This window comes from Rhineura floridana, chromosome 15 (assembly GCF_030035675.1).
Source record: "Rhineura floridana isolate rRhiFlo1 chromosome 15, rRhiFlo1.hap2, whole genome shotgun sequence".
Taxonomy (NCBI): Eukaryota; Metazoa; Chordata; class Lepidosauria; order Squamata; family Rhineuridae; genus Rhineura; species Rhineura floridana.
In genome coordinates, this window is record NC_084494.1 from 30,690,674 (window position 1) to 30,706,284 (window position 15,611).

At 45.5% G+C, this 15,611-nt stretch overlaps 2 protein-coding genes across 7 annotated transcripts in view; one reads left to right on the forward strand and one right to left on the reverse strand.

The window, feature by feature from the left end:
- Window positions 1–4,307: 4,307 nt before the first annotated feature.
- PAFAH1B3 (platelet activating factor acetylhydrolase 1b catalytic subunit 3) lies at window positions 4,308–9,363 on the forward strand. 4 transcript variants are annotated; one of them, XM_061596844.1, is made up of 6 exons: window positions 4,308–4,433; window positions 5,301–5,396; window positions 6,903–6,992; window positions 7,082–7,198; window positions 8,498–8,620; window positions 8,737–9,363. In XM_061596844.1, exons 1-6 carry the CDS (start codon window positions 4,323–4,325, stop codon window positions 9,001–9,003), a joined length of 804 nt encoding a protein of 267 aa, XP_061452828.1. In that variant the 5' UTR covers window positions 4,308–4,322; the 3' UTR covers window positions 9,004–9,363. The 4 variants fall into 4 exon arrangements, with proteins under 4 accessions (XP_061452828.1, XP_061452830.1, XP_061452831.1 ...); XM_061596846.1 differs by having other exon boundaries at window positions 4,399–4,476; XM_061596847.1 differs by lacking the exon at window positions 4,308–4,433 and adding an exon at window positions 5,057–5,081.
- CIC (capicua transcriptional repressor) overlaps window positions 8,736–15,611 on the reverse strand; it is a 47,494-nt gene continuing 40,618 nt past the window's right edge. For all 3 annotated transcript variants that reach the window (XM_061596841.1, XM_061596838.1, XM_061596840.1), the window contains exons 19-21: window positions 15,325–15,456; window positions 14,730–14,861; window positions 8,736–14,372 (exon numbers count right to left, since the gene is read on the reverse strand). In XM_061596841.1, coding sequence (XP_061452825.1) covers window positions 14,026–14,372; window positions 14,730–14,861; window positions 15,325–15,456 — 611 coding nt within the window. In that variant the 3' untranslated portion in view covers window positions 8,736–14,025. The remainder of the gene's footprint in view (window positions 14,373–14,729; window positions 14,862–15,324; window positions 15,457–15,611) is intronic.

The following is a 15,611-nucleotide window of genomic DNA, read 5'->3' on the forward strand; positions in this document are numbered from 1 at the left end:
GATAGCTGTTTGGTTGACATTCATGGGAAAATGGGGCCCCTGTGTGGCTGACGGAGAGAATGCAATAGCTTGTCAGTTCATATTTAGATATTTGGACACACACAATGTTTCTTCACATTAATGGGAATCTTCAAATGCAATTCCAGGAGTAGCTTTACTACCACTGTGTGAACTAGGCCTCAATATGCTATGGATGAGAAGTCCCTAGTTCAAAACTCAAATCAGCAAGGCAAGCCACTACTTCAGGCATGCACAACTTGTGAATCATCAAACCAAATGCAGCTCTGCCTCAGCTCTATTAAAATGATCTTCCAGGTGCTTGAACATCTCTCATTTTTTCAGCCCCAGGCAGGCAGCAAAAATATGTTTATCAGTCTTTTGGTGGACTACCATACATGGCCAATTAACTGGATTCAGATTAATGCATCACAAGTTGTGCAGTCCTGGAGTATTATTTCAGCCTCAGTGCCACCCCTCCCCCATTGTGCAATAAAGTGATAATTCTGAACCAACTGATGGGGCTGTTGTAGAGATGATGACTGTATCAAGGTATGTTTGTTTAAGTGCTACATAAATGCTGCCACCATCCTGGGACAATGCTGGGAATATTGACACCGGTGGCCTTACAGAGGACTGGAACAGAGAACTGAAATACCCCTACATTTGAGACAATGGCCATTAATATCGACCTCTGTAAGGTTCTGTTCCCTGGACCTTAAGCTACATCTTATCCAGAAGAAACTTGTTTTTTTGCACTTACTGGACCCCCCTTCACCTCTGCCAGAAGCATATTTCATCTACTGATATGTGTTGGTGTTGTGGTGAGACAGGGTAGGACTGAAACATGTGGTCTGGTCTTGCTCTGTAGTGGCCCCATTTTCAGCAGAAGTCCTTAATTAACCTAGACCTATGAACATCTCTAAAATTTTCTGATGTTCATGCTATACTTCGTTATATCCCAATGTCCTGGAATTTGACAGAGGGACACTGTAGCTTTATTATCAATGCTTTATTAGTAGTCAAGCAACTGGTCTTACAGCACTGGAAGGACTGAATGGTTGCTCATTGGTCAGAGGACCTTTCTTCCCTTGAAGCACATGAAAGAGCGACTTTTACTCGGAGGCACAAAGAACATAAATACTCTTGAAATCTGGGACTCCTACTTAAAGCTGTTTGCAGGATCCGAATGCCACGCAGGGCTCTACCAGAGCCTATTTCCCTCCTTTTCCTATATGATCCCTTATCTTCCAATTAATTTATTTTGCCTCATTTTTTCCCTTTCTTCTCTCTCTCTAAAACATATTTGACTTCACATGTTTGCTGCTTGGTCACACACACCCTTCATTGTTCATGCTTTTTACTTGTATTGTTATAGAAAAATTTGAAAAACCAATAAACTATGCATTAAGAAAAGAATGACCATTGGTAACAGCTGAATGGCTACAAGAATATGGTCGTGGGAGTGCATGAAGCCAGGAATGAGGAACCTCTGGGTCTTCAGATGTTGGATTCCCAACTCTGATCAGTCCCAGGGATGATGGGAGTTACATTTCAGCAAAATATTGAGGCCCACAGATTCCCTTCCCAGCTTTTTTAGTGTGCTGTCCTCCATTCCAACTAGAATGCAAAGTGTTGCCAACTTTATTTTTTCCTATGGGCTGTAATGCCTTTAATAGCAGCTAGTGAATTTCTGCCTCACATGCAGGAGCCAGACCAGGTAAAAGAGGTGGCAGTCTTATTTTTATGGTGCCCGCAGGATATGGCTATCATTGTTGTTATATGCCTTCAAGTCAATTACAACTTATGGCAACCTTATGAATCAGTGACCTCCAATAGCATTGTCGTGAACCACCCTGTTCTGATCTTGTAAGTTCAGATCTGTGGCTTCCTAATGGAATCAATCCATCTCGTTTGATCTTCCTCTTTTTCTACTTCCTTCTGTTTTTCCCAGCATTATGGTCTTTTCTAGTGAATTATGTCTTCTCATTATGTGTCCAAAGTATGATAGCCTCAGCTTCATCATTTTAGCTTCTAATGATAGTTCTGGTTTAATTTGTTCTTCTTGTTATGTGCCTTCAAGTCGATTACGACTTATGGCGACCCTATGAATCAGCGACCTCCAAGAGCATCTGTCATGAACCACCCTGCTCAGATCTTATAAGTTCAGGTCTGTGGCTTCCTTTATGGAATCAATCCATCTCTTGTTTGGCCTTCCTCTTTTTCTACTCCCTGCTGTTTTCCCCAGCATTATTTTCTTTTCTAGTGAATCAGGCCTTCTCGTGATGTGTCCAAAGTATGATAACCTCAGTTTCATCATTTTAGCTTCTAGTGATAGTTCCAGTTTAATTTGTTCTAACACCCAATTAATTGTCTTTTTCGCAGTCCATGGTATGCACAAAGCTCTCCTCCAACACCACATTTCAAATGAGTTGATTTTTCTCTTATCTGCTTTTTTCACTGTCCAACTTTTACATCCATACATAGAGATCGGGAATACCATAGTCTGAACGATCCTGACTTTAGTGTTCAGTGATACATCTTTGCATTTGAGGACCTTTTCTAGTTCATAGCTGGCCTACCCAGTCCTAACCTTCTTCTGATTTCTTGATTATTGTCTCCATTTTGGTTAATGGCTGTGCCAATATATTGATAATCCTTGACTAGTTCAATGTCCTCATTGTCAACTTTAAAGTTACATAAATCTTCTGTCTTCTTGACGTTCAGCTGTAGTCCTGCTTTTGTGTTTTTAACTTTCATCAGCATTCATTTCAAATCATTACTGGTTTCTGCAGCAGTATGGTATCCTCTGCATATCTTAAGTGGCTATCATTAAATAAAGAAATGCAGAAATCGAAACTGTACACTACAAAACAGCAAAATGTAACACAAATATTGGTTTCAACTGCTATCACTTTTTAAAAAAATCAAAACCAAAGTTGTTGGATCTGACATTAAATATACATTCTGCATGCACACTGAACTGGACCTCAGTTCAAAGGGACCTGGATAGACTAGAAAATTGGGCTGAAATTAATAAAATGACATTCAATAAAGACAAATGCAGGATTCTGCATTTAGGCCACAAAAACAAAATGCATGGGTACAGGATGGGAAATACCCGGCTTAGCAGTAGTGCGTGTGAGAAGGACCTTGGTATTGTAGTGGATCGCAAGTTGAACATGACCCAGCAGTGTGATGCTGCGGCAAAAAAGGCAAACGCGGTTTTGGGATGCATAAACAGAGCTATAGTTTCCAGGTCGAGGGAAGTAATAGTCCCACTATATTCTGCATTAGTCAGGCCTCATCTGGAATACCGCGTTCAGTTCTGGGCGCCTCATTTTAAGAAAGATATAGACAAGTTAGAGCGGGTTCAGAAGAGGGCGACAAGGATGATAGCCGGTATGGAGAACAAGTCTTATGAGGAAAGGTTGAAGGAACTTGGCATGTTCAGTCTGGTGAAGAGAAGGCTGAGGGGCGACATGATTACACTCTTTAAGTACCTGAAGGGCTGTCACATAGAGGAGGGTACAGATTTGTTCCCTGCTGCCCCAGAGGGTAGGACTAGGTCTAATGGTTTTAAGTTGCAGGAGCGTAGATTCAGATTGGACATTAGAAGGAACTTCTTGACAGTAAGGGCAGTTTGGCAATGGAACCGACTGCCTAGGGAGGTGGGGGGATCCCCTTCGCTGGATGTCTTCAAGCAGAGGCTGGACAGCTATCTGCGGGAGATGCTCTAGCTGTGGATTTCCTGCTGTGGGCAGGGGGTTGGACTCGATGGCCTACAAGGCCCCTTCCAACTCTATGATTCTATGAACAAATTAAACCAGAACTATCACTAGAAGCTAAAATGATGAAACTGAGGTTATCATACTTTGGACACATAATGCGAAGGCAGGATTCACTAGAAAAGAAAATAATGCTGAGAAAAACAGAAGCGAGTAGAAAAAGAGGAAGGCCAAACAAGAGATGGATTGATTCCATAAAGTAAGCCACAGACCTGAATTTACAATATTTGAGCAGGGTGGTTAATGACAGATGCTATGGGAGGTCGCTGATTCATAGGGTCGCTATATGTCGTAATCGACTTGAAGGCACATAATAATAATAATTACGCAAGCATACATAAGGAAAGAGTATGTGCAACACTAAAGTAAGCCTCTTAAGCCAGCGGCTCTAACGAGGAAAGGCCAACCACCAAGTTAGTAGCAGCCGAGGGGAGGTATTCAAAACAGCCAAATTGAGGAAGAGAGGGTCCTGAGAAGAGCCGGAGTGTGAATGAAACAACGGCATTCGGCTAGAGTAGCTGGTACCATTTTCTTCAGATGGGGGAGGGCCGAAGGAACACATCCTCCTCCCCTCAGCTTACTGTAGATGGTTCCGCCGAGGCCGCACGAATAACTACTTTCAGAGCGGAGCTGAGACGGACTGAACGTGTAAGTCAGCCAGCGGCTAAAGAGGCTCCTCCCGCCGCTTAAGGTTAGACCAACTGGTTTCTTTCTGATCAAGCCCGTGAGAATTTGCCCCTTTCTTCAAATGGTACTGTCTCTAGAGAGCGTACAGAGGATAAGGGCAGAACAAACCATTGCATATGAGAGGGGAAATTGGATAAACCGCTTTTCCTTCTTGTGAGGAAATCTAATTCTCTCTCTTAAGTAACAGTGCTTTAAAAGGCAGATAAGTACCTGGAACCATTTCATAACCTTGGGGAATATTGCGCGGCAGGCAGCCCTTGTTCCCCCCATTATGCTTAATAGTACTTCCCACTCGCATTGACGGGTATCCGCGAGTCTTTGGGGGAGGTACCATTATACAAAGAGGAGGAAGTAGACAGAACTATTATTTCAAAAAGGGGTGTCTACAGCAAAATTAGTTTTATGTGCTGCTTTTGGAGACGAGGTTCCTAGATATTCTCCAAACAAGAAATAAAATGTGTATGTCACTCTCTCTAGCAGTGTCTGCTTTGAAGCGCAGGAATCCCCAAAGGACACCGACCATTCAGTGTGGTAAATGCAACCCTTTCTCTGAGGAATGGTACCGCCGATTGTTAGTGAAGCTGAGACGAAACCAATCACCTCGACGGGGTGGGTGGATGGAGGGAAATATTTGCTCGTTTGCTTCCTTGTTGTTATTGTTCTTGGACTTGCAGGCATTCCCCTCCCTGTCTATATAGTACAGTCCACTTTTCACCATGGGAAGTGCAGAGGAGGTGTGTGGAGCGTCTGGGAGTGGGGCAGAGAGAAAGGGGGGGGCAATTTTGTGTGTGATTTTTCTTCCTTGCTGTTAACGTTTTGTCTCCCTAGGAGTCACAAGGGACCATGAGTGACGGTGACAAGAACCCAGCCAGCACTCCCACCCCAGTCACTGATGTGCAGGGGGATGGGCGATGGATGTCACTGGTGAGCGGCCCAGCTGACTCGATGGGCCACCGAGGGCTGCAGAGAACAAAGCTGGGAGAGGGGCAGTGGGGGGTGACTGCAGTTACGGAGAGTCTCTTGTAGGGGTGCATGAGGATTTTGTTGGGTCTGCATGTTTAAACAAACCAGGGTGTTATTTTCCAGACCAATAGTTAAATTAGAACGCAGTGAACCGTCTGGGGTTTTGTGCATGTCTTCATATTTTGCAATAGTTCTTGGCTCAAAAGATGCACAAAAATGCGTCTTTTAAAACGCATGCCAAAAATGTGAGCTTTCCTGCAGCTTTTTTAAAAAACAGACAAACCCAGAATAACGTGGACATGGTATGGAACAGTTTTATGAATGAACCCATTTGAAACTGATGAAGAGACCCGAAATAGACTGGCCCATCCATCCCTAAGCTCATGCCATTCACCCAAACTGGCGCTTGAGTAGCATTACTAATTTTAATATATGCTCTGATCTTTTGAGTCATTTAGTGACCTTCTTGGAAAAGGCTGCGATAATTCCTGCCTTCTCCATTTTCATTTAATAATTATACTCAATGTTCTCCATCCCTGGAAAATAACAAGGAAAATCCAAGGTGGCTTCCAGTAGAGACAAAATTGCATTGTATATCCTCAGGCAGTGTGCAGATGCTTGTATGTTAATTTCATGTAATTGTATGCTGAACCAGAATTGCCCATAGACTGAGAGGGTTGGAGATATATAGGAAACCTACTCCCGCAAAGGGAGCTATTATAGTTCAGAGCGATAAAACCAGGTGTGATGAACCTTTGGCCACCTCTAGATTTTGCTGAACTCCCAATGTCCATCATCCCTAAAAATTGGCCGTGCTTGCTTGAGCTACTGGGAGTTGTAGTTCAGCAACATCAGGAAAGCTAAAGGTTCCCTGCACATGAATAAAAGCCATGTTAAATCTATTGCAACAAAACCAAGAAAACACCTTAAAGAGTAACGTGTTTATAGTGGAACATGGTTTGTGGCCTAGAGCCTGCTTTTTAATATTTCAACCTTTTAATAATTCAGCTGGGTCCAGATTCTGCTGTGCCACAAACGACACTGGGACAGTTCCACTGCTAAGCCTAATTTAGTTCATTTTGGCCTAACTACTACCTCAGAAATTAAGACATGGAAAGTGCTTTATGCAGATTAGTTTCTCTTCCGTAGCATCTTTCAAGCTACTCCTGTCCTAGCAGCGTGGACAGTAACAGTGGCATTTACAGTTTCTTTATCTGTAAACATCTGGCAATTCTGTGAGGTAAGCAAATGGGAATTTAGAGACACGCTGCAGTGGTAACTACATTAATTCATCTGGGACTAAGGCTGTGCTCCTGTGTGGAGCATAAAGGCATTATCATTAAGATTTCAGTGGGTCACGGTGCAGTTAACGTTGCTAGGTTGATTCTTCTCTCTCTTCCCCCCCCCCCAATAACAGTCCCTTTTTAACTTTGTCTCTTGAAATTCCTACTCTCACCCATAAAACAGCACCATCGCTTTATTGCTGATAGCAAAGACAAGGAACCAGAGGTTGTCTTCATTGGCGATTCGTTGGTGCAGCTGCTGCACCAGTTTGAGGTAAAGTGGCTCAGAAAGAAACTTATGAGGGGCAAAATGGGCAAGTCGATACTCTTCTTAGAATCTGACAGCTAAACTCTCTTCCCCAGATCTGGAGGGAACTTTTCTCCCCTCTGCATGCTCTCAACTTTGGCATTGGGGGCGATGCCACCCACCATGTGCTCTGGCGTCTGCAGAATGGAGAGTTGCAGCACATCCGACCAAAGGTACTGGAGTGGGGCATATTAAGGTGGCTTATGCCAACTCAGACTATGAGTCATCAAACCCTGAAATGACCACAAGGCATCTCTCAAAATCTGAAGCAGAGGTGTTTTATCAGCAAGATCCTTTCAACTGGAGGTGTCGGGGATTAAGTATGGTCCCTCATCCATGCAAAGCATGCTCTCTGCCACTGAGCTATAGCTTTCCCTGAGAGATGCTTCCTTCTTAAGAGGAAACATCCAAGGGGGTCAGGGGCACATGAATGTAGAGCAGGATGAGGAAATAAAACCAGGTTTCTAATGAGGATTAGGTCTGTTTTTGTTCTTCACCAAGGAGACCAATAATAAATCATGCAGATGTTCACGTGTTTTTGCATAATTTATTCTGCCACTAAGAATTTTTTAAAAATGCTTTGGTATTCTTTTTTTAAAAAGGACAAGAAAGTATCCAAGATATCACAAGGGAGGACAAGAAGAGGTGATAAAGCAGCAGTAACCTTGGTTGCATAAACTATGCAAAATAAATAGCTCAACTTCTGTGATACATACAGAATATACCTATTTTTTTAATTTGCTTAATTCTGCTTTCACTAGTTAACAAGTTACTGGGAAGAAGAAAAGGCCCAACAACTGGAAATACTGTTCAGGCTCCTCCTCCGCATACGCTGAGATTACCAGGCATTGTCTACACCCTTTCAAGCATATTGCAGCTAAGCCTAAGGCCCTAAAAGAAGCTTTAAAAAAATGATTCTTAGGATGCTGAATTGCATCCAGGATCAAAATTTACCCTTGTACAGGTCACTTGTAGGTTTTTCAGAATACACTTCACTGTTGCTGTACTGCTGTCACAGTACAGAATGCCAAAGGCTCATCCTCCTTGATGCCCAGGCACCCTGTCTGCTTCTGAGATCACATCAGACTAGTTCCATCTTCTCAAGCTTTACATCTATAAAGATTAGTAACTTCCTGCTAAATAGGCATAGAACTTCCATACCACTCAATTTTGTAGTAGCAGCCTCTTCTCTTATACAACATGGGACATGAAAGCAGAACACCCAGAACCTTAATTGTGGCTTTACAAGGAAGATGCAGAATGGGTGGGTGATGAGAGCAGCAGCACCTGGAGGACCACCAGCTCCCCATCCCTGCTCTAAAACATGGAGAGAGGATAGTCTGCTGCTGGGATGAATGTTGAGTTCCTGGAGAGAATTAACTTGGCTGTGAGGGAGGCCTCCTTAAGCCTACGGCCACAGCATCACCCTTCTACAACAGAAGCTGATTTTCCCCCTTCTCCTTTACATATAGATCGTGGTTGTCTGGGTAGGCACCAATAACCATGGTCACACTGCAGAGCAAGTGGCTGGTGGCATAGACGCTATTGTGCGGGTCATCAGTCAACAGCAACCACAGGCCCGTGTGGTTGTTTTGGTGAGTGCCAAGGATGGCTGGGTGGGTATGCTAGGGGTAGAGGGGTGAAGATTTGAGGCCTGCGGCCAACCTTTTGCGGTTTTAATTGGCTTATATTTTCTCTAACCCGGATACAGGGCTTGCTGCCACGGGGCAAGAATTCCAACCCCTTACGGGAGAAGAACAGAAGAGTGAACGAACTACTTGAGGCAAAGGTGCCGCTGCTGCCTAATGCCTCCTTTCTCAACGCCGATCCGGGCTTTGTGCATTCAGATGGGACCATAAGTCACCACGACATGTATGACTACCTCCACCTGACCCGCCACGGATATGCTAGACTCTGCCCTGGGCTGCACAGACTACTTCTCTGTCTCCTGGGAGAATGCCATGCCCAGGCCCCTTGATGCAATGTTGCTAGCAGTGGCCAAGATGGAGCCCAGCTCCAGCCTGGATGACTGCAGAGGGCACTTGCTTAGAAGCTAGAATGCCATCACTGTCACCATGTCCTCTGCTCTTCAATTGGGTAAGCAACAAATACAGCTGCCCCAGTATTTTGTCTACCCAGTATTGAGCACTAAATACTGATCCCCCTCCCTCCACCAATCCCTTTCAGCATGGATATTAGTTCAGTAGGCTGTTAAGTGGTTGCAGCGGAGGGGGGGGTGGAGAAAGCACATTGGCTGGTATCTGTCTAAAACAAAGTTGGGCACAGGGCAAGTTGGTGGGAACTTGCTTATGCTTACTTAATAAAATTGGTGCACAAGTTTCTGATCACAAGAGTGGTTATTTCTTTCCTCACAACTCCTGTGTGTTTTGACAAGGAAAAGTTGGCAGCTATGTCCTTCCCAAAGGAAAGTGGAGGTACCAAATTGCTATCCTAAGCTCTGATGATGGCCTATCTTAAATACGTTTTAAGAATACAAGGATTAGCATAGATCTGTCAAACAATTACCCACAATATGTACAGCAAGGGTAGGGAACTTGTGGGCCTCCAGGTCTTGTTGGACTCCAAATCCCATTAGCTCCAGCCAGCATGGGCAGCAATCAGCGATGATGGGAGTTACAATCCAAAACAGGTAGTAAACTGTAGTTTCCTGTTTCCCATATGAGCCCTCTTGCTGCAGCTAGGTGGTGGTGGGGCATTATACCTTTGAAACAGAGAATTTCACCTTTATGCTTTATGCAATTTTTGCTAAGATAGCTGAATATTGCACCAGATGGAGCACATGCCTGATTCAGCAACTTAGTTCTTCTGTGTGGTTGTACCCCTCCCCTAAATATGCTCCCTCCTACACAGTTAAACCTTTTTGAAACTGAAAGGGCAATTCTCAAACTGGGCAGGTAGGGCTTCCAACTAGAGATTTTGTTAGAACTCTACCAGTGGTGTGAGTCAATCATCATGCAGCCTCAGTGTAAAACCTTAAAACCCTCTTCCCTACCATTCACTCCTCACAAACAAGTTGAAAATCATGCACAGGACCATTCTCTTACGTTTATAAATCTACAGAGATTTTGAAGGGGTCAGCTATCTACACTTATTGCCACTGGCTGTAGAGGCCCCCCTCTACTGCTACTCAAGGTTCATAGTTCCAACTTTTCCCATCCTCTCCTGAATGCAATTATTTTGAAAATGAATTGCTTGAGTAGGGATTATAACCAGAAGAGAGATGTATAAATCAGATGCAAGGAAGGGCTTGATTTAAACATCTCATTCTTCATATCTACATCCTACTGCTGCGGGATTGTGTAGCAGGATACATCAGTTTTGAAGCCTGGACAAGTTTGGTGTATACAGGCATACTTTTATCTGCTGCTGTAAGTCACAGAGGGGGATCACTCAAGGCCCAGGCTCTGTTCATAGGAACACCTCATAAGAACATATGAAGAGCCTGCTGGATCAGGCCAGTGGCCCATCTAGACCAGCATCCTGTTCTCACAGTGGCCAACCAGGTGCCTGGGGGAAGCCCGCAAGCAAGACCTGAGTGCAAGAACACTCCCCTCCTGAAGCTTCCAGCAACTGGTCCTCAGAAGCATGCTGCCTCTGACTAGGGTGGCACAGCACAGCCATCATGGCTAGTAGCCATTGATTGCCCTGTCCTCCATGAATTTGTCTAATCTTCTTTTAAAGCCATCCAAGCTGGTGGCCATTACTGCATCTTGTGGGAGCAAATTCCATAGTTTAACTATGTGCTGTGTAAATAAGTACTTCCTTTTTGTCTGGCCTGAATCTTCCAACGTTCAGCTTCTTTGAATGTCCACGAGTTCTAGTATTATGGAGAAAAACTTTTCTCTATCCACTTTCTCAATGCCATGCATAATTTTATACACTTCTATCATGTCTCCTCTGACCTGCCTTTTCTCTAAACTAAAAAAAGCCCCAAATGCTGCAACCTTTCCTCGTAAGGGAGTCACTCCATCCCCTTGATCATTCTGGTTGCCCTCTTCTGAACCTTTTCCAACTCCACAATATCCTTTTTGAAATGAGGCGACCAGAAGTGTACACAGTATTCCAAATGCGGCCACACCATAGATTTATACAATGGCATTATGATATCAGCTGTTTTATTTTCAATACCTTTCCTAATTATTGCTAGCATGGAATTTGCCTTTTTCACAGCTGCCGCACACTGGGTCGACATTTTCATCGTGCTGTCCACTACAACCCCGAGGTCTCTCTCCTGGTCGGTCACCGCCAGTTCAGACCCCATGAGCGTATATGTGAAATTCAGATTTTTTGCTCCAATATGCATAATTTTACACTTGTTTATACTGAATTGCATTTGCCATTTTCCCGCCCATTCACTCAGTTTGGAGAGGTCTTTTTGGAGCTCTTCGCAATCCCTTTTTGTTTTAACAACCCTGAACAATTTAGTATTGTCAGCAAACTTGGCCACTTCACTAAAGGTAAAGGCGTCCCCACACTTATAGTGCGAGTCGTTTCCAACTCTTAGGGTGACGTCTTGCAATGTTTACAAGGCAGACCGTATATATGGGGTGGGATTGCCAGTTCCATCCCCGGCCTTTCTTTACCCCCCAGCATATGCCAGGTACTCATTTTACCGACCACGGATGGATGGAAGGCTGAGTGGACCTCGACCCCTTTTACCGGAGATTCGACTTCCTCCTTCCGTTGGAATCGAACTCCAGCCGTGAGCAGAGCTTCAACTGCATTACAGCCGCTTACCACTCTGCGCCACGGAGGATCTTCGCTGCTCAGTCCTAATTCTAGGTCATTAATGAACAAGTTGAAAAGTACAGGTCCCAATACCGATCCTTGAGGGACTCCACTTTCTACAGCCCTCCATTGGTCCGTTTATTCCTACTCTCTGCTTCTTAACCAATTCCTTATCCACAAGAGGACCTCTCCTCTTATTCCATGACTGCTAAGCTTCCTCAGAAGTCTTTGGTGAGGTACCTTGTCAAAAGCTTTTTGAAAGTCTAAGTACACTATGTCCACTGGATCACCTCTATCTATATGCTTGTTGACACTCTCAAAGAATTCGAATAGGTTACTGAGACAGGACTTTCCCTTGCAGAAGCCATGCTGGCTCTGCTTCAACAAGGCTTGTTCTATGTGCTTAGTTAATCTAGCTTTAATAATACTTTCTACCAGTTTTCCAGGGACAGAAGTTAAGCTAACTGGCCTGTAATTTCCGGGATCCCCCCTGGTTCCCTTTTTGAAGATTGGCATTACATTTGCCACTTTCCAGTCCTCAGGCATGGAGGAGGACCTGAGGGACAAGTTACATATTTTAGTTAGCAGATCAGCAATTTCACATTTGAGTTCTTTGAGAACTCTCGGGTGGATGCCATCCGGGCCCGGTGATTTGTCAGTTTTCATATTGTGTATTAAGCCTAGAACTTCCTCTCTCATCACCACTATTTGTCTCAGTTCCTCATCAAATGTTAGTTCAGGTTCAGGGATCTGCCCTATATATTCCACTGTGAAGAAAGATGCAAAAAATTCATTTAGCTTCTCTGCAATCTCCTTATCATTCTTTAGTACACCTTTGACTCCCTTATCATCCAAGGATCCAATCACCTCCCTAGATGGTCTCCTGCTTCGAATGTATTTATAGAATTTTTTGTTGTTGGTTTTTATGTTCTTAGAAATGTGCTCCTCAAATTCTTTTTTTTAGCATCCCTTACTGTCTTCTTGCATTTCTTTTGCCAGAGTTTGTGTTCCTTTTTATTTTCTTCGGACCTCTGGCTTCTGAGACTCCTACAGGCACCTCCCACAAATTTCAAGCATTACTTGCCCACCCTTAAGGGTTAAGAAGAGACTTGAGAAAGCTGCAGTAGAGATATCAGAGGCGGCTGGATTCTGTGCTGCCCAGAGTTGCAGATGAGACATGGCAAAATTGGTGGAAGGTATATTCCTGCCAGAAGTTGTTATCTAAATGCGTGTAACTTAAACTCCACAGCCAAATGGATTGTTACAAGAGCTTTAATAGCATGTGAGGTGGGGCCACCCCAATACAGAAGGGGTTACACACATGGTCAACATGTGGCTGCGGCCACCAGGGCACTCATGCTTGGGGGAGGGAAACCCTCAGCCCCCCCCACTGCTCTCTTGCTTCTTACGCCATCAGTGCTAGGTCAGCCCTCACCCCCAAAGAACCCCCCCATCATCTCCTGTCCAGATTTAGGCTGGTCTGTATGCAAAGTACCCACCCACCCAAATAACACCCCTTTCCCCTCTCACTGTCAAAGCAGAACCTTGACCAGTCAGAGAAACAGGCGTCATCATCAAAACTCAACTGATCCCAGCAGCGGTCTAGATACGCTTTCTTCTTCCTCCTTCATTGACCCGGCTCTCTTGAGTGACCAAAGCAATAACCTGTCCAGGAAGCAAGGCCACAAACTCCCACCCAGCCCCCAACCCCCCGCAGCAGTGGTGGAGGGTGGTGGGGAAAAGGGACTCCCTCTTCCACCCCAGTTACTGACACAGAAGCAACGAGTATGTGGGATCTCAAAATATTTAACATTATTAAAAGGGGAAGGGTGTTGAAATTAGAACCTGACACTTTACACATGTCCATTTCCCATGGCCCTTTGTAACCCCCTCCCAAGAGGTCTCCGCTGCAACAAGAGCAAGGCCCGTGCCCTGGAATGGTTGATATTTCAGCACCACCATTCAAGTCCTTGAGCAGAGGGGAAAGTGGAGGGAGGGACTGGCAAGAGCCCACAGCCCTTCCCCTCTCAGAGCAGAATGGCTGGAGAGGAGGGCAGGAAGAAAGGGGGCGCAGCAAGAGTTTGCATGGGGAGGGCAGCTCCCTCCCCACCGCCTTTCAGTCCCCAGGAGGGGGTCAGAGGGGGAGAAAGAATTAGCAGAGGAAGGGCATGAGTGGGGAGTAGAGACGGGGGCAAAGCTCCAAGATCCCCCTTCTGCAAGGTTGTTTTCTCGCTTGGCTGCTCCTGGCTGTTCATCTGCTGCTGGTGTTGCCACCACCACCACCGCCGCTCCCTGGGGAAGACTGCTGGTTACAGTCCCAACCAGCAGCTGTGGTAGAAGGGGGGGCAGTTGCTGCCGCTGCTGCCACCTCTGCTCCTTGTGCACAGTCCTGTGTGAGGGCCAGCTCCAAAGGCTGCCCGCCTTCTGTGGCGCTGCCCTGGCTTGTGGGGCCACCGGGCTCCGGTGTGCTTGGGGCCTGCTCCGTCGGCGTGGCTGCCTGCATAATCTTCTGCCGCACCTCCCGGATCTTGAGTTGCAAGCAGACCTTGGTAGGGAATATGTCGGAGTAGCGGGCCTGGAAAGCTGCAGTGGCTTGGGCTGCCAAAGGAGGGGGAAGCCTGTCAGTGCCACAGCAAGCAGAATGGGGCAGGAGGAGGACTGTATGTGGGTGAAAAGAGGCTCTCTGCCCAGAGATATGTAGCCATCCTTTTTTTTTTTTAAAGAGAAACTCTTCCTGAAGCAGAAGCCTTACAACATGCAGGACCTGGAACATGTCTACCTGCAGTTTCTAACACAACCAGAAATCCCCACCCCACCCAAAAAAATAAGCAAAGTCAAAAAGCTACAGAAAAAGTCTAGAGGGACACAGAATGGATGGATCCCCTGCAGAAAATGAAAGTTCTAGTCTCCCATGAACTTGTCAGCCAAGGAAGCCACACTGAGCTTCCTCCATACCTGAAGGGAAGAAGCCATGATCCTGGAACAGCTGCATGACCAGAGCCCTCCGCTGGTCCAAGGTACGTCGGAGAGACGAATACGGCACCTTCTCATATTCTAGCTCCCCAAGTACGTCTTCCGTGTCTGTGCCTACAATTAAGAAAGGACTATTAACATCAGGAGCTACAATGCACTTTGAAAAGGGGCGGCACGGCCAAGCAACTGAGCAAATACAACTTCTGCTCTGGGTGTGAACTCTCCAAGGCCAGCGGGCAGCCTCTGTGTTCCTGCTGACTACATCCCTGAAACCGCATATTTCACTTTTTAGGTAACTAGAGATCACAATCACTCATCACTTCAATATTTGGATGGTTGTGTCTTCTTGTTGCCTGGCAATTGCAACTTTCCAGATGGACAATGTGACAAGGCCAGAGGCAGCATGTGGAGATCAGCGGTAGCCACAGAGAAAGGGGCTGCGGAAAGAAGGCAGGTTTGGGGACCCAAGAAAAGGGCCAGGCCCAAGGTACGTATGAGGAGAGGATGTGGAAGGCAGCTTTTTGTTCCGGTCCACCCTCGACTGCCACCTTTTGTCCCTGATCCTTCCCAAACTTACCCGTTTTGTCAAAGGTAAAGATGTCTCCTTCACACTTGGCACTCTTGGGAGTGTTAGGCTCCGAGCTGCAGCTGGAGCGACGGCGCATCTTCCGCTTGGGGGAGATGGGGTCCTCGGTAGAGGAATCCAGGTCTGAAAAGGAACCCCCCAAAGCCATGTTATTGAGTCAGAGAAAGAGTCAACCCTGTCCCTGAAAGGTTTTGCACCAAATAAAACCCAAGGATCTGGAATTACTTCACATTAGGTGGGAACTAGTAACAGCGTGTCCGAGTTATGCTTGCTTTTCC